General features: G+C 65.4%; 1 protein-coding gene across 1 annotated transcript; it reads right to left on the reverse strand.

The window, feature by feature from the left end:
• Nucleotides 1-2,329: 2,329 nt before the first annotated feature.
• Nucleotides 2,330-21,295, reverse strand: CHID1 (chitinase domain containing 1). The gene is made up of 13 exons (XM_079708534.1): nucleotides 21,276-21,295; nucleotides 18,510-18,663; nucleotides 17,843-17,992; nucleotides 17,451-17,583; nucleotides 16,851-16,895; nucleotides 15,955-16,061; nucleotides 15,480-15,541; nucleotides 12,364-12,456; nucleotides 7,364-7,465; nucleotides 6,675-6,830; nucleotides 2,873-2,953; nucleotides 2,660-2,702; nucleotides 2,330-2,504 (listed from the first exon to the last, which is right to left on the reverse strand). Exons 2-13 carry the CDS (start codon nucleotides 18,618-18,620, stop codon nucleotides 2,406-2,408), a joined length of 1,182 nt encoding a protein of 393 aa, XP_079564660.1. The 5' UTR covers nucleotides 18,621-18,663; nucleotides 21,276-21,295; the 3' UTR covers nucleotides 2,330-2,405.
• Between the last annotated feature and the right edge of the window lie 1,003 nt (nucleotides 21,296-22,298).

The following is a 22,298-nucleotide window of genomic DNA, read 5'->3' on the forward strand; positions in this document are numbered from 1 at the left end:
AGAACAGCCCTGAGCCTCACTGACCCGCCCACGGCCCGTGCTGCGGACACCCCTCTCCCAACGTGGGGTGGCCCCCATCCAGCCTCAGGGCCTCCCCCTCCCCCAGGGGTGTCCTCCCAAAACGGAGCTCAGCTGCATCTTTCCTGTTCTCTTTCTATTCCTGTTTCGTTCCTGGGAACTTTGTCCCTTAAGTATCACTCAGATTTTGCAAGTAAGTAGGCTGTTGTCAGCGAAGTAGTTGTCACAAGGCCCAGAATCAGAGAAATGGTCAAACTGCGTCAAACCACCTCAAAGGTGGGGCGGGGCTTCCGGAGGACAGAACTGATGGGGAGTGAGGAGGGTGGTGGGTCTGGGGGTCCAGGCTGGGGGATGGTCCCCTCCCAAGGGCCTCACTAGCTGTGGGGCATCTGACCCCCCAAATGGCACCCCATACTCTTGTTTCCAGCCCGTACTCCTGCCGGCCCTGCGGCCCCACCCACTCTGCATCCTTGCTGTGTGGCAGACCTGCCTGGTGATGCCTAGCCAGGCACTGACCCCGGCACAACCCAGACCACCAGGGTGCCCGGCCCCTCCTGGCCCTTGGACCCCCACCCCACGCCCTACCAGCCTCCCCTGTCCTCACTCCATGGAAGCCACCAGAACGCCGGGGACCGTTCCAGCAGAAGTAACAGAGTTAGCGGTTCACACACCAAAACCAAACTGTCCTCAGGCACCACAGCAAACAAGCAGGAAGGAAGTGAGCACAGTCCAGCCAAGCTGTGCCCCCAGCCCTGCCAGCGCCCTCTGCCCTCTGCCCGGGTCCCCGTTCGCACCTCTCCAGCTCTGCTCGGTGAAAGCTGCTGCTCGCCCCTGCTTGGTCATCCCCGCGCATCTCACGCGCAGACTTGCGGGCACCAGACCCTCACGCCCAGCCCCGACTCAGCTTCTCTCGTGGCCCCCAAGCTGCCTTGGCAGCCCCAGCTCCACTGAGGTCCCACTGGGACACGTGGGGCCTGTTTCACCCGGGGCCAGCCCTGCCTGCTGCCATGTGCTGGCCTGCGCCTCCGTCAGGTTCCCAGGGCCCCTCCCCCTTCGCTGGTTTCCCTGTCATCCAAGCCTAGGCTGAGGAGCCTCCCAGGCACCCGGCATCCGGTCACCCAGCTGGCTCCATGTCCACAGACACCGAGCACGCTGTGGGCCCACAGCTGGCCCTGCCCCCTCACGCCCCAGCTCCTGCAGGCCGCCCCGCACCACAGCCCAGCGCCCATTCCTGGTGCCTCGGCCTCCTTGCTCCCCTCCCGACCAGGCCTTTGAAGCCATGGGGACCGGCCTACAGTCCCACCCTTGGGACCACAGCCAGGGGTGTGGCGGGCAGCGTGGGGCTGAGGGCCTTGGGGAGACGGGCTGGCACAGGCAGGTGGGGGGGGCATCTGACCTACCATTCCAAGTGCCCGCCTGAAGCCCACGCTGGTAGAAGTGGGGTGTCCAGGTGGGCTGCCGCCAGCCAGCCTAGTTTCCGCTGGTGGGCCACGAGGCCAGACCTCCAGCCCCACCAGGAGCAGTAGGGTTCTTCCGTGGGACAGGTGCCGAGGGCCCAGCCAGGCCCTGACCCCGAGGACAGATACGTTTCCCTTAGGACCCTCCCCCAGTCACGTCCCACAGCCGCTGCACCCTGGGCTCACGCACAGCGTCTGACCAGCGGGTTCAGCAAGCAGCACCATCACAGGCGGATTCACCTGCTTGGGGCCAGCGGGCCCACCGAGGGGGCGAGGGCTGGGGGTCCACTGTCCTTCAGCTCCTGGCAACCCAGGGCTTCTCCCACTGCTCCCTCCTGGGAGCGTGGCCGTTCCCAGCGGGCAGTGGGCCTGTGGTGAACTGTCGTTCCACAGTGGCCACACAGCCCGCGGCACCACTGTGGGGCGCGGCCAGCCTCTCGGAGCCCCGGTCTCCGCCGTGGCGCCCCCACCCTCGCTGTGTGGTGCCCATCGGGCTCCCAGGCAGGTAGGCTGAGCCAGCACCTGCAGGGGGAGGCCGGGGCCCCTCTGCACGGCCCTGGGGTGACGCCCACCGGAGCGTTCAAGTGTCGGGGAGCCTGGGGCTGTCCCGGAGCCTCCAGACCCACAGTGATCGGCAGGCCGTGCAGCACTCCCTGCCAGCCTGCGGGGTGGGGACTGTGGGTCCCGCCGTCACCGGCCACCAGCGGGCAGCCAGCCAGGGCTGGGCCAGAGGGGCCTGCATCCTCAGGGCCCGTTGTCCCCCACCCCCCGGACTGCCCGCCCCCGTCACTGATGAGGAGCCCGGGGTCCCAGGCCGCCCTGCCCCCGCCCAAGGCCGCAGCGCACACAGCACGGGAAATGGAAGAGTCTGTATTTTGCCTGTCACTCCCCCCGTCTCTTGCAAAAGCTCAGGCCGGCTCCAGGCCAGGCTTACAGCAGGTCGTAGAAGTAGTCCAGGCCCTGGCCCAGCTCCCAGATGGACAGCCCGACGCCCAGCTCCCTGGCCAGCTCCAGCCGCACCTGCAAGGACTGAAGCAGCGGGAGTGTCGGCCCTGCCCTGCCCGCCTGACCCCCCGTGGGCCACCTGCCGACCCCTGCCCACCACAGCCGAGCTGAGGGCCAGGGTTGCTGGGGAAGGGCTTGTGTCTGCTGCCCCCACGCCCAGCGTCAGGGCCCACGCGCACCTTCAGCGTCGGGTAGAAGACGACGTGCCTCCCACCGCGGCTTCTGCAAGACAGCACAACCCTCAGTCTGCCGGCCTGACTCCCACTCGCCTCTGCCCCTCCCCCCACCCCCCAGCCAAGGCCTCAGGTGCCCCTCCTCGGGCCAGGCCGGCCCTCAGGGGCAGAGGCCGAGCTCGAGGCCCGCATCACTTGGGGCCGCCCCCGGACACTCACTTCTTGTACTCGAAGAAGTGCTCTGCGGCCTGGCTGTCCCACACCATCTGGGGCCGGTGGTCCTTCAGCGTCTGGATGTACCTGGGGGAGGCTGGGCGTGGGTGCGGGGCCCCTCCCCTGCCCACCCGAGCACCTGGACGGGGTGGAGGTGGCCTCTGCCATCACGGAAGGGGTGAGGCCACCCGAGGGCAGCAGGATGCGGGGTGTCATCACATCCCGATGGTCTGCGGAGTGCCTGCAGCACACCGGGTCAGGTGGGAGGGCCACGCGTGTGGCCCAGACATGAAGAAAAGACAGGAAGCAGGACCATGGGACGGGGTCTGGAACACTCGGGTCAGGGTCAGGGTCAGGGCCAGGGCTGCGGCGGCCGGGTCCTCACTGGAGGTAGGGGGAGGACAGAGACCCCGAGAGGCTGCTGAGATGTGAGCAGAGGCCGTGGCCGTGCTTCAAAGCTCATGCCGCACCCTGAGCTGGCGGCACTGCGTGCGGGTGGAGCGCGGGCCCCGCGCTGTGGGCGCAGCGCATGCTGGGCCGGTGGTGCGGGCAGGCGCCCCCGGGGTCAGCCTGGGGTGCTGCAGTTGCGGGGGAGGTTTGGGGCCAGCCGCAGGCCTGAGGATGAACGAGAACGAGGGCGGCCTCGGCACCCCCCACCACGTCCCCCCACCTCGGGAACAACAGTCCACGGCAGTGGTTTCTGGGCCCTTTCAGAGGCCAAGTTGTCCTCAGCCTGCCTCCTTGCTGTGGACACAGCTGCCCCAAGCCCATGGGAGGCCCCGCCTCACTGCCAGGAGCAGGGGTTGAGAACCCCTCCCCACCCAACAGAGGACACACAGAGGACAGGCCGGTACCCGAGGTGCCGCATGGCCAAGACAACTGGGGTCTCCAGCTCACCCCGTGTCTTCTGGCACGCAGCCGATGCCCAGACAGGCCGGAGACCTGCAGCCTGGGCCCAGGGAGGGGGCTGCGATGCTCCAGGCTGCACCTTGCACATCGGCAGGGGGTCGGGGCTGGACAGAGCAGTGGGAAATGAGGTGGTGGCCGTCCAGGGGACGTCTGGATTTGCTCCCACGGGGCCTGGGCCAGGAACAGCCACGACCCCCATCAACCAGCTCGAAGCGTCCAAAATTATTGCGTTATACTTAATTAGTGCAACGCTCTTGGGATGCTTGATGTCATCTGCAGCTTTTGATCCAACGTCAGCTACGTGGCTGAGACAAATGTGGGATATGTGGGGATGGGATGTGTGGGGAAGGGTGAGGCATCCTGACCCAGCCTGTCCCTGAGCCCCCGAGTCCCAGGGCAGGTGCTGGCGGGCAGGTGGCTCTGGGCCCTCACGTCTGGGGAGCTCTGGCTGTGTGCACTCCTCCTCCGGGACTTCCCCTCAAAATCTGCTACCTGCTGGAGGTGGTGAGGCTGCAGGGCTGGCTGAGGCTGGGGTCTCTGTCGGGGTTCAGCCAGACCCCTGAGAGCACCTGGTCCCTCCCCTCTGAAGGCCGAGGCTTGGCGGTGCCAGGGCTGGGGCCACACAGGCCCTCACACCCGCCTGGGTGCAGCCCCGGGGACGCGGAGCAGCAGAGTGGGGTGTGAACCCCACGCCCCCACTCAGGCAGCCCTGGGACCAGGTGCCACCAGTCGCCCCTAGGCAGAGTGAGACCCCGGCGCAGGACGGCCACACAGGGAGAGCTTCCCCGAGCCTCTGTGCCCTTGGCCTCTGGTGGCCTGGCCCAAGAAGAGACCTACCTCTGAGCAGGGGCACGGGGTCTGCCAGACATGGCCCACCCTTGGGGACCCATCTGGCCGTGTTCTGCTGCGGCTGGCTCTCCTTGAGGTCCCTGGGAGGCAGGGGCAGGAGAGGCCAGGCGGGGTGGGGCTGTAGGTCCCAAAGATGCAGGAGTATGGGTGCCCACTTGGCTTGAGAGCACTCACGGGGCTAGCCGGGCACCCTGGCCACCAGGGCAGTGGGAGGGCCTCCCAGAATGGGGGCTCGGCAGCCGTGGGGACCCACGGATCAGCACCCAGAACGGCACGTGGGGTGACATGAGCCTGCAGGCAGGGGAGCCCTGGGCCCTCCCGGGGTGTTTCACAGCCGCCCAGACTCCTCAAAGTTGGGGAGTGACGAGGCCACGCACACAGGAGCCTGGCCGTGGTCATGATGGGGTCTGCGTGTCACCCAGGGAAGGCCAACAGAGGCTGTGGGGGGGCGGTCAGTGGAGAACCCAGAATGTGCACAAACAGCCTGCCCTCCGCCCCCTCCCGCTGTGGCAGGCACAGAATGCGGGCCTGGCTGATGGAGGCCAGAAGGCCAACCCCCGGCCTGACAGAGCTGGCCTCCCGCCCCTGCCTCGGGGTCCTGGCTCCGTGTGCGGGAGCAGATGGTGAGGCCGCTAATCCCCCACTGCCTGAGGGGACCGGGGACACCTGCCACAGAAGGCCAGGGTCTCAGCGCTGGAGTGGCTGAGACGGGAGAGCAGATAATCCTGGGCCAGGCTGGCCTGGGCTTCTGTCAGCGGAAGAGATGGAGAGACTCCGGCGGCCATGGGGCTCACCTGCCCCTCACACCTGGCCTGTCGTCTGCTCAGGGAACAGAGGCTGTTGTAGTGAGTTCCGGGGTGGAGACCGGCTGAGGGGCGCATCCTGGTGAGCTGTGTTTCTGGGGGGCCGGACCTGGGTGAACACGCTCACCCCCTGCAGAGGCAGCCCTCCCCGCTCCCACGGAACAGCATCCATCTGCAGGCGGCCTCACTAAGCCTGCCCATCTGGTTCCCCAGATCCGAACTATCTGGCCCTGGGAGGGGGAGGGCTGCTGACCAGCCCTGGGAGAGGCCTCTCCCCACGACCCCCAGAGCCCCAAGGCCCAGGGGTCAACCCTGCCCTGCACACCGGGGAAGGGCTGGAAGAAATCAGGCTGTGGACAAAGGAGGTCAAGTGCAACCCCAGGGGCCAGCTGGGGGCCCCATCCCCTGACCAAGGCTCACCCAGGGTGCGGGCAGCAGGCGGCAGATGGCCAGCCAGGGCCCTGGGAGGGAGGAGGAAGCGGTGGGGTGGGGGCACTCGGGCAAGGAAAACTGAACAGAAGAAAACAGAGGCCAAAAAAATAAAGTGAGTGTCAGCGGATGGGGGGACAAATAGACTGGCCTGACACACGAGTACGCATGGGCCCGGAAGAAGAGGAGAGAAAGGGAAGGACAAGAAAAATACTAGAAAAGAATAGACTATAACCTTCCCAAATATGATGAAAAGGATAAATGCACAAATCTAAAAAACTCAACGAAAACCAGGTGGAAAAAAATGTAAAGAAGCCTACGTGGAGGCGCCTGGTAATCACAGCGCAGTAGTGCTTGGTGGTGATACGTGTGGAGAAACCAGGTGACGAGTGTCTCGTGGGACAGAATGCACCGGAAGATGGCAAAGCAACACCGTCAAGGTCCTGGAACAAGCTGGCAACCCAGAACCCCACATCCAGCACAAACATCTCCCCCAAACCCGGCAAGATAAAACGGAAGAGGATTCAACACTGGTATAAATGCCTAGTAAGCAACACAAAGGGCGTCCTTCAGGCTGAAGGAGAGGAGGCCGGGGGGCCGCATGCTGCTCGGGCCAGATGGGGGCCACGCCCCCGCCGACCCAGGGGAAGAGAGGGCACTGGGACAGCACCCTGCAGGCACCTGGTACGTGGTCAGACCCTGCCAGGCCTCCTCCTAGCCACACCCCCTCACTTCTGGGAGACGCACACCTCCTGACACGAGGGCACCGTGGCAGACGGCACAGGAAGCCACCTGGCATGGGGCAGCCGCCGGCTCACCTGGCCCCGATGACAGGCTCGCGGATGTCCTTGGAGGCTGAGTAGTCCATGCCGTAGAAGTTGAGTCCCAGCAGGATCTTGCTCCGCCACTTGGACTTGGGGTCCAGGACCTGGACGCAGGCTCGCACCCAGGACAGCGGTGCGCTGGGGCCGGCCCTGCAGGGCCAAGGAGAAGTGCGTTCAGCGGCAGACAGAGGCCTCAGGGCGCCCCAGGTTGGGGTGGGGCCCACACGCGGAGTGGGAAGGACGGCAGCAGGCAGGTGGGCCCCTGCAGTCAGCCGAGAGGCTCAGGTGAAGGCCCGAGATGGACAGAGGCAGCAGCATGATGCCCCCGGCCACGGGAGCACCTTCTCCTGGGCAGCGAGGCAGGCCCAGCACCGCAGCCGCCATGTGGTGGCCAGGATCACATAGGCGTGGATGGACACCCCGGGATGGCATTCCCATGGGGGTGCCCGCTGCCCTGTGTCACGTGACCCCCAAAAGGAGAAGGTCGCCCAATGCAAGGCCAATTGTGGGCTTTGGGAAGAAGAGACCGGGCCCTTCATGTGCCTGGAACCGAGAGCTGACAAAGCGTGGCCCTGAGCAGGCTCGTGGGAAGCTGGACCTCGCCTGAGCATCCAGGCCCCTGGTCGGGGGAGCATCTCTGTGCCAAGCCAGAGCGCACGGGGCCCCGGGGTGCCCCCACTCACTGCTGCGCTGTGGAGTAGTCATAGGTCATGAGGCTGAAGCCATCCAGCACGGGGGCCAGCTGCTCAAGCTCCTTGTGCGTGAACATGCCCAGCTTGTTGGTCCTGCAGTGAGACGGCGTGGTCACCACACCCAGCTCGCACAGCCCCTCCAGCCCCGCCCCAGCTGACACCTGGGCTCAGCAGAGGGCACGGCAAGCCGGCTGTGCGGGCTCCCAGCTCACGCCCCTTCCTCCTCCACGTCAGGAGACACCACAGGTCACTTTCCCTGGAGAGTGACCCAGCGCTCGGTTACAGGGGATGGCCCGCAGCTGGGTCCTGACGGGCAGTGCCTGCTGCTGGAGGTCCAGCAGAGACCCGGCTCCCCTCCTGCCCAGTGCACTGGAGACCGCGATTAGCCCAGCTCTGGGAGGGCCCACCCCTACGTGGGCACAGGTGCCCCAGGCCAGCCCCGCTTCATCTCAGCTGCGAGCACGGTGCCATGAGCAGAGCGCCCTCCCTCCCAAGGCCTCAGGCCTGGGACAGGCGGGAGCCCAGGTGGCCTGTCTGCTGGACACACCTGGTCCGCTAGCCCACCCGCTCTGCCTGCAGCAGCCCCTAGGACTGCAGCCTTGTCCCAGGGTGGCGGGGCCCTCTGCTCACCCCGCAATGTGAGCAGAGAGAATCCCTCTTCTCAGCCAGCACCTCCAATCCCTGGGCAGGGGCAGGGGCAGCCCACTGTGTGGACCTCAGCCATGGTCACCGGTTCCACGGGGTCCAGGCAGCCCTGAGATAACCCATCTGAAGGCTGCCCCACTCCAGCTGAGCAAAGCCTGCCCCAGCCGCCACCTCTGGAGGGAGCAGCCGGGAGGCCAGGCCCAGGCCCCCCAGAGACACGAGGCACCCGTGGGGCCTGAGCACCAGCAGCACCAGCCAGCGACCCCAGGACCCCAAAGCCCGCCCCTGAGTGGGATGAAGCAACACTCAGTGACGGGCACCTGCCGTGGCAGGGAGCTCGGGGACACACCTGGGGAGCAGATGCTTCACCGGGTGGTGACAGCCATGCTCCCTGTGGCCACACTCCAGACCGGCCCTCTAAAGTCAGCTAGAAGACGCCAGGCCGGCAGACGGCGTTTTCCTCCCAGCTCAGCCCCAAAGATAGAGACGGGCCTGTGTGAGGAGGGCCTGGGGCACCCCAGAAAGAGCGGATGCCATCAGCTCCAGGAAGAGGTTTCCACAATTCAAAAGCTCACCCGTCCCCAGGTGGACGTTCGCTCAGGAACCCATGGACACCCAGCCCAACCGTTTCGATTCAATGGCTCACGAGGGGAGGCAGGGTCGCGAGCTGAGCAGTGCAGTGGCCCAGCAGGGAGTATGCCCCTGTGTCTCATGTCCTGGTCACTGCAGCACCGGGGCCTTCCAGGAGACATTCCCTGCTCAACTAGGAGAGGGGATCCCACCCCCAGGGGTCCTGAAAGCGCTGGTACCAGGTGTGAAGGGGAGGCCGGCGAGGGGCAGGGGGCAACGAACTCTGGTGGGGGGCACCAGGAGGCCTGTTGCCCTGCTGGCCTCACTCAGCCCGTAAGAAGAAACCCTTCTGCTCAAACCCAATCAGCACAGCAAACAGCCTTTCACTGGCCGACTATTTCTTACACAAACACTCTCAACAACGGCCACGGGGGTCACGGAGGATGCTTCCCAAGCCCCCCTCCTCCCAGTCACACTGTTCCAGGAAGTCTGCTGCTCGGGGAGGAGACTGGTGCAGGTTCCCATCCTGCGTGACTCCCCGAGCCGCCGCCTTCGCTGGTTTCAGCTGCAGCCCCGTCAGAGGCAGGCGCTGCTCTGTGTGGCCTGCGCCCACCATGCCGGGGGCCGCTGCTCCTGCCGACATCAAGTGCACGTCCCAAAGGGCTGCAGGGGCCGCCCTGGCCCACCAGCCCCTCTGCTTCCCAAGGCTCTGACCACCTCATGGCCCCTGGCCACACCTCATGTCTGGGCGCCCGGGGCTGCCAGGTGCTTCTCACTGAGTCACTACCCGTCTGACTGCAGGCACCCCTCCCCTCCAGAAGGCCGGCCTGCCCCACGGGATCCTTCCCCCCCGAGACCCTGAAGCTGCCAGAGGTGGTGCTGGGGCAGCGCCCGCGTCTCCTCGGGGCATCGCAAGATGAAGTGGCCCTGGTAGACGTCGTGTGGCCTGGCCTCCCCTCTCCACATGGCCACGGACAATGGACATGGTGTGGCCTCTAGACCAGCGGTCCTCAACCCCCGGTCCTCAGACCGCCACTGGTCCGCGGCCTGTCAGGATTGGGCCACACAGCAGGAGGCGAGCAGTGGGCAAGCGAGCGGAGCTTCATCCGCCGCTCCCCGTCGCTCCCACTACCGCCTGAGCCACCCCCCGCCCCCTGCCCGTGCAAAAACTGTCTTCCACAAAACCGGTCCCTGGTGCCAAGAAGGTTGGGGATCGCTGCTCTAGACAGTTTCCCCCGAGACACGAGGAGGCTCGCCCAGAGAAGGACCCCCACCCATCCCCTTCCTGACTGTGGGGAGATGGCCTGCCCGAAACCACGGGAAACCACGGGGGTGGCTGCAGCACCCGTCAAGGTGGGCACCTGCCCGTGAGGATGCGAGCTCACCGCAGGGCAGGTCCTGGGAAGGAAGCCAGCCCTCCATGCCTGAGGCCAGTACTTTCCTGAGGGTTCCGGGAGTGCTGGATCCTCAGAAGATACAGCCTGAGAAGCCGGGGCGGGAACTAACTCAGAGCCCCCTCCAGAGCGAGGACGGCCCAGGGCTCTGATTAAACCAGCTGACTGGTGCTGGAACGTCAACGGGGGCCGAGGCGCGACCTCGGGAGCAGGGCTCAAGGTCAGGATGGCGGCTGTGCCAGCAGCCCCTGGAGGGAGGCCCCAGACCAAGGCGCACAGCAGCAAAGGCACGCCGGCCCTGGCGCCACACACACAGCCCCTCCTGGGGCGGCTGTTCCTGTGGGGGGCAGCGCAGCCTTTGTGAGGCGACTGATGCTGCAGAAAACCCCAGAAAGACTGTTTACGTCTCCCTGGCTCCTCTGCTGGGGCTGCTGTCCAGAAGCATGGCAAAACAGAAGTCAACGATGAGACAAACTCCGAGGCCGCCAGAGCCTCTGGAGAGAGCAGGGCTTGCTCGCCAGCCGCGGGGGTGCAGCCCAGGCCTGCGCCCCCCCAAACACACCCCTGGCTGCCAGCAGGGGCAGGCCAGACTGGGCCACAGCTCAGCGGCAGTGCCCAGGACCCATGCCTCCAGCCCTGGCCACGGTCTCCTCCCTCCGGTCACCTCCTCGGCTGCCAGGTGTTGGGCACTTCCTCCCCGGGTCACCGCAGGGTGAGAGAGCGGCCCTGGCTCACACCATCTACTTCCTGCCTAGGGGACAGAAGCTCAGGCCGGACTCCTGGGTAGAGAGGGCACCAGGCGGAAAGCTGCTCCCCACCCTGTCCCAAGCCCTCCCGCCCTTCCAGGCCAAGCCCAGAGACCAGCCCCTCCATGGGCGTCCGGCCCAGTCACCCCCAACACACACACACACTCTCCAGCACGTGGGCTGGGAGTCTGCTCTCTGCACCCGTCAGAAGCTGCGAGGCCCGAGGCTCTGGGGAGTGGAGGGGTGTCAGCAGGGAGGGGCTGCAAGCAAGGCCCCTGGGGTCCCACCCCCGGCCAGGCAACCAAACTCTCCCCTGCCGAGCCTGGAGGGCTGCCCCAGCTTCCGAGGAGCTTGTCTCTGCCGACGGCCCCTGACCACAAAGGGCAACCGGGGCTCCACCGGCCACAGCACCTCACCCCGAACCATCACAGAAACCAGGAGACCCCGGAAACGGGTGCCCACATCTGCAGCCGAGCCCACAGGCTCTGTGTCTGCCACCCCCGGCTCTTCCAGAACGGGGCCCCCCATCCTAGGAGGACTGGTGGCCCCTGCTGCCGCCGGCCTATCACACGCATGTGTTGCACACAGGAGCACACACGAGGCTGAGGGCCCTGGAAAGGTGGGGAGAAGAGTCGCGAGGGAGGCCGAGGCCCTTGGGCTTGGGTGGGACCACCGCCCAGGCCTCTGGTGACGCGTGGGGGCTCCGGGGGCGCGAGCGCCAAGCAAAGGGTGGGCAGCCAACCTGGGAGCGGCAGGTGCCTGCTGTGGTGGCCGTGGCCTTGGCCTCGGAGCGCCCGCAGGCTCCTCTGTGTGGGGCTATCGGCCTGTGAGCGTCAGGGTCGCCAGATAGCTCGGGTCCCAGAGCTGCCCACCTGCTCCTGTTAACTGGCCTGCGCTGCAGAGCGAACCGACAGCCAGGGGTGACAAGATGCGTGGACAGCGGTCCTTCCAGAGCAGTGCACTGAGGCCCAGGCTGCCCCGGGAGCCAGCGGAGACCAGGCAGAGCGCAGGCAGCAGCCCTGGGCCTCTGTGCGCCATCGACCCGCCACTTGGCTCCAGGGTGCCCTCTGTCCTCACTTTGTGATCTGGCCTCCTCCGCGCCCAGCACAGGCTGGGTGTGGGAGTCAGGCCACCTGACTTGGCACTCGGGCCCCGCACCTCCCTGTCCCGGGAGTTCTGGAAGAGCTGCCTCACTGGGCTCTGTGTCCCGGTGTGTGCAGGGCTGGGGGTGGCTGTGAGATGGGGCTGGGAGGTCAGGGCCCCCTCGTCACAAGGCCTCATCAGTGGAGCCGCCCCCAAGTCCTCATCTCAAGGCAGGACATGAGCAGCTGGGCTCAGCGGCGGGAGCCCTGACCTCCTGGGGCCTAAAGGGGCACAGGCCCTGCACCGGGGTGCCCGGGGCCTCGCCAGGGACCAGCAGGAGCGCGGAGCAAGTCTAAACAACACGGTTTCAAGTGCTCAGGTGTAAGGACGCAGCCTTGACCCGCTGACGCATGAGGGCATGCCGAGGCCACCGAGGTGTCCGTGTGTGCTGATGAGGATCCCCGTCGACACATGCGGTGGCCAGTATGTACCTGGGCGGGGCTGGGCAGTGACCAGGAAGGGCCTCCCCTGGCCAAGCAAGCATGGCACTTACCCAGGGGCGACAGCGGGCGGGATGACCAAGAAGGCTAGCAGCCGGGCCTGGTGCAGTGCCTCGGCCACGTGGGTGAGCAGGTGAATGAGGCCCCTGCAACGAAACAGGACAGGTCAGGAGCAGCTGGGCCAAGACCCCCGCTGTGGGCAGACGCCCCTCACAGCCACGTTCTGCCTTGGAGGTACGGGCTCCAGGGTGGATGCACCAGGGGGCCTGGCAGACACCGCGGGGATCGCCCTCCACCTAAACTGCCTGCCCAGCCCCCATCCTTCCTCACACTCAAGGCCCCTCCCTCCCCACAAGAGCAGGGTGGAGAGCAGAGGAGGGTCAGTGTGGCGCCCCATCACCTCTGGACCCTCCCAGATACACAGCCGGGCAGGGAGGAAGGACCCATGTGGACTTGGCATGCTGGCCTGCTGGTGGCCAGGTCAGCCTGGGCCACGAAACGCCTCAGGCCATGCTGAGGGCCCTGCTGCACCCGGGAGGTGCCTTGAGATGAGAACTCCACTGAGGGGGCGGCTCCACTGATGAGGCCTTGTGACGAGGGGGCCCTGACCTCCCACCCCAGGGTGGCGGCTGGCCCAGCCCCCTCACACAGCCACCCCCGGCCCTGCAGATACCGGGATACCGAACTCAGGGTGCCTTGGCCCCAGGGGGAAATAAGGAGGGGGCACTGGCATGTGCTCGACCGGTAGTGCCTGGACGTGGGGAAGAGTCTCCGCGGGCAGCGGGCCACCAGGCAGGGGGCAGAGGAGACAGCAGCGTCACGGGTTCGCCTGGACCCTAGGCGTGTGGGAGGTGGCAGTATCTCAGACGGGCGGGACAGTGGCTCTGGCACAGCCTGGGAGCACTCATCAGGACACCCCAGTCCCGGAGACCACCGTCACCGTGCCTGAGAGGCTGTGGGGCCAGTGACCGACCTGGGTCCTTTGTGCAGCCCCTCAGGAGCCACCTCCGTCTGGAGAACGGGCAGCAAGTGCCCCCCCCACCCCAACTACCAAGTGCAGGAAGGTCAGAGGGGCTGCCCCGGCCCGCAGCCCCAGAACAAGTCTGCAAAAAGCAAGGGGGGTGGGGCAAGCACAGCTGCTGGTCATCCTGCCAAGGCTGCCATGGGGCCTGGTGTGCACTGACCACTGGACTGTGGCAGCCTCTCAGAGCCTCCCAGGTGGCCCCTGCTCAGTGGGAGCAATCCCGGGCCAAGGTCACTCCGCTCTGGCTTTGATTGTAGGTGGTCAGGGGCGCCCTCGGGGGAGCACACGGGCTGGAAGGGGCCGGCACCTCCCTGAGGCCAGAAGCTGTCAGCACCTGTCACTGTTGGGTGCCTTCCTGGCTTCTGGGACCACCCAGGGGATTCCCTCTCTGTGAGAAGGGGGAGGTGGCCTCATGGCCCGGGGGAAGCACCTGATCAGCGGGGACCGGGCCGGTCTGCTGGGACAGAGTCCCTGGGGCTTCCCCTCGGCTGCCCGCCCTCCCGCCCGCCCGCTTGCTGGGTGTGAATGCAGGAGACGGGCCTCTCGCCAGGGCCGGGCAGCCCCGCACACTCCTCCCCGGGAGGCTTTCACGGAAGGGCCTGGGGGACCCGCACCCCGGGGTGGCACGTGGACAAGGGGCCACTGCCTCGCATCACACCAAACAGGCCTTTCCAGGGTGACCTGGCACTTTGGGTAGGAAACAGAAGCCTAAAGAGGGTGACAGGTGGGCACAGGACCATGGACGTCCCTGTCATGCCCGCCATGGCCAGGCCCGTCCTCGGAAGCAGCTCCCAGGCAGCAGTGTCCAAAGCCATTGACCAGGCTGGCCAGCCTCCACCCTCCTCCGGGCACCCCGCCCCCCACCCGCCAGGAGCCCCCGGGGTATAGAGGTGCTCCGGCACCTCCTTGCCCAGCTGCACCCCCTTCTCAGAAGGTGCCATAAGGTCTCCTCAGCAGGGTCACCACCCAGCAAGGACGGAGGCAGAGCCGAGGGGGTGGGGGGATCGTCTCTCGGCCAAAAGCCAGGGCCCCCGACGTGCAGGTGCTGCGTCGGCTCCCGACAGACGTGGGTATCCTCCACGCTCTCAACCTGGCTGTCTCCACCCATCCTCCTCCCGAGCTCCAGCCTTGGGGCCCTCCCGGGGCCGAAGTGGACAGAGAGGGAGCCTTTCAGAGGCACCCACTGGGGCAGGGGTCTGAGCACCGAGAAGCAGGCACTGTGGCTGGGGGCCTGGGCCCAGGCCACCGCCGTTCCCAAGGCCAATAGTGGAGTCTCCCTACCCCCACCCAGGCAGAGAGCCCCCGGCATGCCTGGCTCCAGGCGCAGCTTCCTCTGGGCCTCGGGTAGGAGGCCTGTCCCCCCACACAGACCCCTCGACAATGCGCCTCCCCCTGCATCGAGAGGCAGGGGACCCCACGGACGCTGTCTTCAAGCAGGCAGAGCGCCGCCTGCAGCTGCGGGAGGGTAGAAGAGGAGCCCTGCCCAGGGCTCCCCCCAGGGTCTGGCACACGTGGAGAAGTGGGGGCTCAGGTGCAGGAAAGGAAGCGGACAGCCAGTTCCGGAACCGGCTGCAGCCTGTCCTGCCCTGGCACCAGCCGCTGGGCGGCACCTAGCATGCAGGCCGCCCCGGGCGGAACTCAGTCTCTCCTCCGCCACCTGTGGGGCTGACCCCATGGCCCTGACAGAACCAGGGGCAGCGGCTCCTGCAGGGGACCTGCCCCCGTCCCGCCCTGCCAGGTCACTGGCCGTGAGCCTCATGCGCAGGGTGGATGCTGCTTCGAGGGGACCATGCGGCACCCACCCAGGCCGGCTGATGCAGAGCCTGTGGGCCTAGGCGGCAGATCCCTTTCCCAGAGGACTCTGTGGCCACCTGCTCCAAGGGCCCCGGCCCTGCACGGCCGCCTCTTCTCAAAGTCCCCTGGATGCTCCACCAGGCCAACCATGTAGGCGTCTCAGCTGGCCACCTGCCCGCAGCTGCTCCCGGGCCTCTTGGAGCCACTGTCCGACTTTCTCGGGGTGCCATCCCCACCCCCAGGGGCAGACTGTGGGAAGCAGGCCCTCCTCCCACACGAGGTCCCCCCACATCCTTCCTCCAGCCTCTTCCTGACACCTGGGGGCCTGCACGCCGCCCACAGCCCACTCACGCGTGCTTCTGGATCAGCAGCTGGTTCCAGACCTCCACCACCAGGCCGTCAAAGTGCTGGCTCTGAGAGGAACAGGGGCTGGTGAGGAGGGTCCCAGGAGGAAGGGGTGGGAGGGAGGCGCAGAGCCAGCCCTGCTTCCTCCCACCCAACCAGGCCTCAGCCCGAGGGCCAGGCTGCAGGCCTGGAAGCCCCTCTCTGAAGGAGGCGGCGTGGGGGTCCCCAAAGGAGCCAGTAGCAGAGGAGCTGGGGCTCTCGTGTGCCCCATCCACTGGTGTGCCTCCCCCAAACCTGACCCCAGGGTCCTGAAGGGTTCTCCCCTCCCTGCAGCTCAGCACCAGCTACCAGGAGGGGTCCCCTCCCGGGAGGGTAGCCGGCAGCTGGGCATTGCCCAAGGGAAGCCCCTGCCCCCGAGACGCATGGTGGCCAGAGGGAGCCCAAGGCAGCCGGTGGTGGCTGCGCAGGCACCGGGCGTCACCTTGGCCACCTGGACGACGGTCCTGCTGAGCTCCTCTATCTCGTCCTCGCTGTCCAGGACATTCTGAAAGTCCTCGTACGTCCAGTCCTCGAACCGGAGCCGAGGCACTGGGGACAGACCCGCAGAGACTGTGACCCTCTGTGCCGGCCCTGCCCACAGGCTGGCCCTTGGCTTCCAGAGCAGAGTGACCATAGCCAGGCACCCAGTGAGGTCATCCCAGTGCAAGGTGGCTGGGCGAGGGCGGGGCACCAGGGCGCGCTGGGGAAGGACGGAGATGCGCACCCTCTCCTCCCGACACACCAGGCCCCCGAGTGCCCGGATGCTGGCCCGTCCGCCGCCTCCCGCCTGCCTCCGGCTGGACCAGCCTCCGCCGGCTCCCCGTTGGCCCAGCTGCAGGTCCCCTCCCAGCCCCGCGCCCCCGTTCCTCCTGCTCAGCTGTGACGTGCCCCTAGACCCCCAAGCCTCCCTCCCCAACCCCACTGCACTTTGCAATGGGTCCCTCCCTCGCCAGCCATGAGCTCCAGGACGGGCAGGGCAGGGTGAGCGTCACCCTTGGGCGCAGCCCCCAGGGCCCTCGATAAACACTCGTGGGTGAATGAAGCGATGGGAGGGCAAGACCACAGGTGAAGGCGGGCTGGCCTTGGTGGGCTGAGCTGGGTGGGCGGGAGGGCCACAGGGCTCTGGCTGGACTGAGGGCTGTGAGTGCTGGGCTGGGGCGGCCTCATTTCTGAGCTGTTGGGAGAGTGACCGACGCGCTAGGCAGCATAGCCTGGGTTACCAGGCAGGCGTGAAGACCCTGGGGCCACTCACCCACCCACAGGGAGCTCCAGGACCTCCACCCGTGGTGTATGGCCTAAGGGCCCACAACCCTGACCCTGCAGGCCCACTGGACTCACCCACACGTAGGCCCTTGGCCTGCTTCCTGACTGCCCGCATCCACCCTGTGGGACGTGGAGAAGCCAGTCAATGTGGGGACACAGCCCCCTGCCCACATGAAGACTTGACCTACCCGCCAAGAGGAGAACAAAGGGAGGGGGGCAGGGGAGAGTCTGTGGGCCCTGCACTGCCCCTCCTCCCCCTGCAGGACAGTCAGGGCCAGGGGCAAGTGGCTGCTCCAGGGGCGATGACTCCGAGGCGCCTGGGACCATCTCTCAGAGCTGAGGGGCATCCAGAGGCCAGGCACTGATGCTGCCCGGCCGTGTCCTCCAACACACTGCCCTCCCAGCTCTGGGAACCCCACCACCAGCTAACACCTCCTCTCTCTGAACCCAAAAGGGAGGACATCTGGGCAAACACAGATGCAAAACACGGCTGTCAGGATAGCCAGGCTTCGCCCCCTCCTGGACGCTGTCTTGGACGCCTCCTCCCTGGACACTGTCTACAAACCCCCAAGGGCAACAGGGATGCGGGTCGATGCCAGGTAGTCATCACGCTGGCACACACTCACACCCTCCCAGACCCCTGGGGCGAGCGCAGACGAGCAGCGGGGCGAGCACCTTGGTCCACGTCGTCAAGGCCCGTGACCTCAAACATCTCGCGGCCGTGCCTCTTCAGCTGCAGCCACACAGGCGCGATGTGGGTGAACTTGCCCCCGAAGATCTTGGCGACATCGTAGCCGTGTCTGTTCCACTGGCAGAGAACGGAGAATGGGTGAGCCTGCTTGCAGCTGGGGCAGAGGGCCTGAGAGCCACGTTGGGATGGGGGCACTGCAAAGCTGCCCGCGCCATGGGGAACGGGACGCTTGGCACGATCCCGGCCACTTCTCTGGGAGGCATGGCTCCCGCCACACCCCCATGGTGGCAGCGGCCAGGGGAGGTGAGAACGCAGACAGACCCGAGCAGCCACCTTGCCCTTGGGACCTCCCTGCCCACCCCACGGCCTGGCTTACTGGCGTGACATAGCCCAAGATGTCCCCAGCAAAGTGCCTTTTGTGGGCCTTCGCTGAGCAGTAGCTGCGATGCTCGAGAACCACATCCTCGGCTCTGAGGTCTGTCACCACCAGACCCCGCTCGTGGACGGGCTTGCCTGAAAACTGAGTCTGAAACAGAAGGAACAGGGAGGAAGCTGTGAGGGTTCGTCCCCAGGAAGAAGCCCAGGGACAGCAGCGGTCCTCTTGTTCAGCAGGGGTGTGTCCCAGGATCTACACGGAGCTGCTGAGCAGGAGACCGCAGGTAAAGGCCTGCCTTGAGGAGCTGACAGTCCCCGAAGACTCACTCTGACTCCCCAGGGCTGCCTCAGAAAAAAGGCACAAAGACACAGCCAAACCCGGCGTGGCTCTCTCCTGATTTGCTCAGTGAAGCAGTGAAGAGTGCAGGGGTCGAAAGAAACAGAAGGCAGGGTGAGGGCGGAAACGTGGCACATCACAGGTCAGCCCAGCAGGGGCAGGCGCACCCTCGGGCCCCAGCACCAGAAGCTGCTCCCGCCGAGGCCAGCCAGCCAGAGCCCTGGGGCAGCACAGCACAGGCTGCCCAGAGGCCAAGCTCTCGGCTCACAGCCCCAGTGGGCAAGGAGGCGCGATGGCTCAGCCCTTTGGCCCATCTCCAGACTGCCCTTACCTTCTCCAGCAGCGTCTTCGAGGCAGCCTTTTTGGCATCTGACTTTGACAGGGTGGCGTGAACAGAGCCGCAGGCCAGGGCAAGCCAGAGTGTGCCGAGGAGCACCCGCATGGTGGGCGTGTCACAGCAGGGTCCAACCTTGGGGTCCAGGGGGCTGCAGAGAGAGCAGAGCCCGTGGAGACCCCCAGCAGGAAGGGTGTCCCCTCTGCCTACTGCAGCAATGGTCCTAACAGTGCCTGGGGCCTCCCAGCACTAAGCTGGGCACTGAGCAAGCCCCAATGGCCAGAGTCCAGCTGTCAGCACCGCTGGGTCCTGGCATCCCTCAGACACCCAGGAAGGGCCTTCCTTGCTGCAGGCCGGTGAACCCTGCCCCACTGCCGCGTGGCCGCCCTAACCACAGCCAGCCAACTAGGAAAAGACTGGCTCTCCACCCTCAAACCCCAAAATATTCTGGCCACGAGCTACTGGCTGAAGTGTGAAAGAACAGAGCCATGGAAAGGACTAGAAAAAAATATGGGTGCCTGTGTACGTAAACTCAGGGACAGGGGCTGGAGCGGGGAGGCTTTTCCACCTAAATCAGCAACAGTAAAGGTTATGATAAGAAACATCACTAGAGTTTACTATGTAAAAACGTGAGGCTTTCACTTAGGAAACAAAAAGCAAATTTATTTATTTGCTTTAAAAAATATATTTATTTATTTAGGCTGTGCACGGTCTTAGTTGCAGCACGCGGGATCTTCGTCGTGGCATGTGGGACCTTTTAGCTGCAGCATGCGGGCTTCTTAGTTGAGGCATGTGGGATCTAGTTCCCTGATCAGCCATCGAACCCGGGCTGCGGCATAGGGAGCACGGAGTCTTACCCACTGGACCACCGGGGAAGTCCCAACGAAAAGCAAATTTAAAGAAATGATATGCAAAACAAGAAAACACTTGGAACATACTTGACAATGAATTTCTATTCCTTATCTACACACAACATGCAAAAAACTCTTACAAACTGAAAATAAGACACTCTAATAAAAAAATGCCCACTATAAAATACAGAAAGGACGTGAAAAGGTGTAACACACAGAGACACCCCATAATACAGACACCCCTCCGTAACACACAGACCCCACCCCCACCCCCACCAGCAACCAAAGGATCGGAAGCTGAGATAAGACAGTGAGCTGAGCGTTTTGGTCCCCCCTCTGCCGCCCCCAGGCACTGGCAAGGACTGAGAGCATGATGTGACCTGAGGACCTGGGGCAGCATCACTCTCACAGCCGTTCCTGAGAATCCAAGTTGATCAGACCTTTTCGGGTGACAACCTGGTCACAAATATTATACTTTCCAACACGTGTTTCTTTTTCAAAAATCCCACTTTGGGGGACATCCCGCTTACGTTGAAAATGCTCGAAGATGCTCACTGCAGCGGTGTTCAATACCCTGCACTCCCAGATGCCAGAATACAGAGGGCACCACGGTGCTCATGACCCCCTAGTACAAACGTCACAAAGTGCACACGCACAGTAGGGTCCTGTTTATTTATTTATTATAAATTTATTTATTTATTTATTTATGGCTGCGTTGGGTCTTCGTTGCTGTGCGCAGGCTTTCTCTAGTTGCGGCGACTGGGGGTTGCTCTTTGTCGCGATGCGTGGGTTTCTCATTGCGGTGGCTTCTCTTGTTGCGGAGCACGGGCTCTAGGCGCACAGGCTTCAGTCGTTGTGGCATGCAGGCTCAGTAGTTGTGGCTCGCGGGCTTCAGTAGTTGTGGCACGCGGGCTCAGTAGCTGTGGTGCACGGGACCAGCTGCTCTGCAGCATGTGGGATCTTCCCGGACCAGGGCTCGAAACCGTGTTCCCTGCGTTGGCACGCGGATTCTTAACCACTGTGCCACCAGGGAAGCCCTCCACTTCATTCTTAAGATACTGGTTTTAATCCATCAAACCTGTCTCTGCTCAGTGACATGCAATTTGAGAAATGCTGACCACCGTGCCCTGAGCGACCATCACCAACACCTGGCAGGACCCCGAGCCGAATGTCCCGTGAACAGAATGCTGCCGTCCCCACAGCGCGGGTAAGGTCCGTCACAGATTCTTGCCTGTGAGCACAAACTTTGGAGCTAGCTGTGTTCCTGCGGGGAGGGCCGAGTGCACTTGGAAGTGAAGGCGGCGTAAGAGCAGGAAGACCCCAGCTCCGGAGGACGTTAACCTCGGGTTCTGTCCACACTGTGGGCCACCGTCTTGTTCCCTCAGCGGAGGAAGCCCGAGGCAGCCTGCCATGCGCAGGGGGAGCGGAGGATACTAGCGGGTCGAGGTCAAGAAGGAGCCAGCCCGGCGCGGCCCACCGCGCCCGGGGTCCGGGCCCCACGCCGGCCAAGCCACGTGCTGCCGCTCGCGCCCGCAAGCTCCCGCCCCGCGTCCTTCATCCACACCCGCTCTCAGACGCACTCACTCACACCCGCTCTCACATCCCCTTTCGTCCACACCCGCTGTCACACCCACTCACACACCGCCTCTCATCCACACCGGCTCTCGCACCCACTCTCGTCCACACCCGCTGTCACACCCACTCTCACACTCCCTCACACCCGCCCACACCACTCCCTCTCGTCCACACCGCTGTCACACCCGTTCTCCCTCGTGCCGCGCCTCCTGCTCTCACACGCACCCCCCGCGCGCTCGCTCCGCGGAGGGGAACGGAGGCCGTAGGAGGCGGGGAAGCACACGCCGGAACGCGGGACGCGGACGCCACCCTGCCCAGCCGCCGCCGCGGCGCTCACCTTCATATCCCGGAGACCGGACGCTCGCGAACCCCGTCGGAAGTCCCGCCTCAGAAAGCCCGCACGCCGCCGCCGCCGCGCCACGCCAGCTTCCGGGCCGCCGCCACGCAAGGCACGCTGGGGGCGGGGCCGAGTGGGAGGGTGGGGGCGAGCCGAGGGGAGGAGCCTGGACAGGGAGGGCGGGGCCAGGGCAGAGGGGCGGGAGTGGGGGCGGAGCGAGGTCGAGGGGCGGAAACGGGGCGGGGCGGAGCCTGGTGGACAGGGCGGGGCTGATGATGTGGGCGGAGGAGGCTAAGGGGCGGGGTGGACCGGGCTGGGCAGGGCGGGGAAGCGGGCGGAGAGGAGGGGACCCGCCCGGGGCGGGTGGGGTCCAGACTTGGGCGATGGGAGGACCGAGAGACGGTCTCGCGTGCCGACCCCGGCCTTCCGCGGCCCCCGGACTCTCCCGGGAACCTAACGCCCTCGCTCGACAGGTGGCGCAGTGGTCTGGGTTCGGGGGAGCGCGCTGTCCCCTCGCCCCGGCAGCGCGCGCTCGGTGGAGGGCTGGGCTCCCGGTGCGACGTCCGCGTTCCGACCACGTGGGTGACCACCAGGGCGCGCCGTGGGTTCCAGGGCCGCAGGTGCCGCGCAGGTTCGACATCCGGAATTCCACGTTCTCTCTTGAACGCGGGAATCGCCTCTCCAGGCTTTCCTCCTACCGCCTGGTGGCCGCTCGCTAGCCTAGCCCTCTTCCGTCAGCCCCCATGTCTCCCCGGGGTGAGCTCTTCTCACTCCTTGGTTTTGGTCACCATCCAGGGGCCAGTGGTGCCCACAACGCTGTCTGGAGCAGGGACATGTGCTCCAGGCCCTCTGGATGGCCCCTGAACATCGTAAATCCCGCATATTCTAGAGTCAGTGCTCTCCCTGTCCTCGCCTCCAGGAACTGTGGCACTTCTCACATGCAAATCCCACAAAGCTGGAACCCTCCAGAGGCTAACAGTAATCGCCCCCCCCCAACCTTTCAGCTCCAGCAAGGGGAGTCAG

This window comes from Hyperoodon ampullatus (assembly GCF_949752795.1).
Source record: "Hyperoodon ampullatus genome assembly, chromosome: 7".
Taxonomy (NCBI): Eukaryota; Metazoa; Chordata; class Mammalia; order Artiodactyla; family Ziphiidae; genus Hyperoodon; species Hyperoodon ampullatus.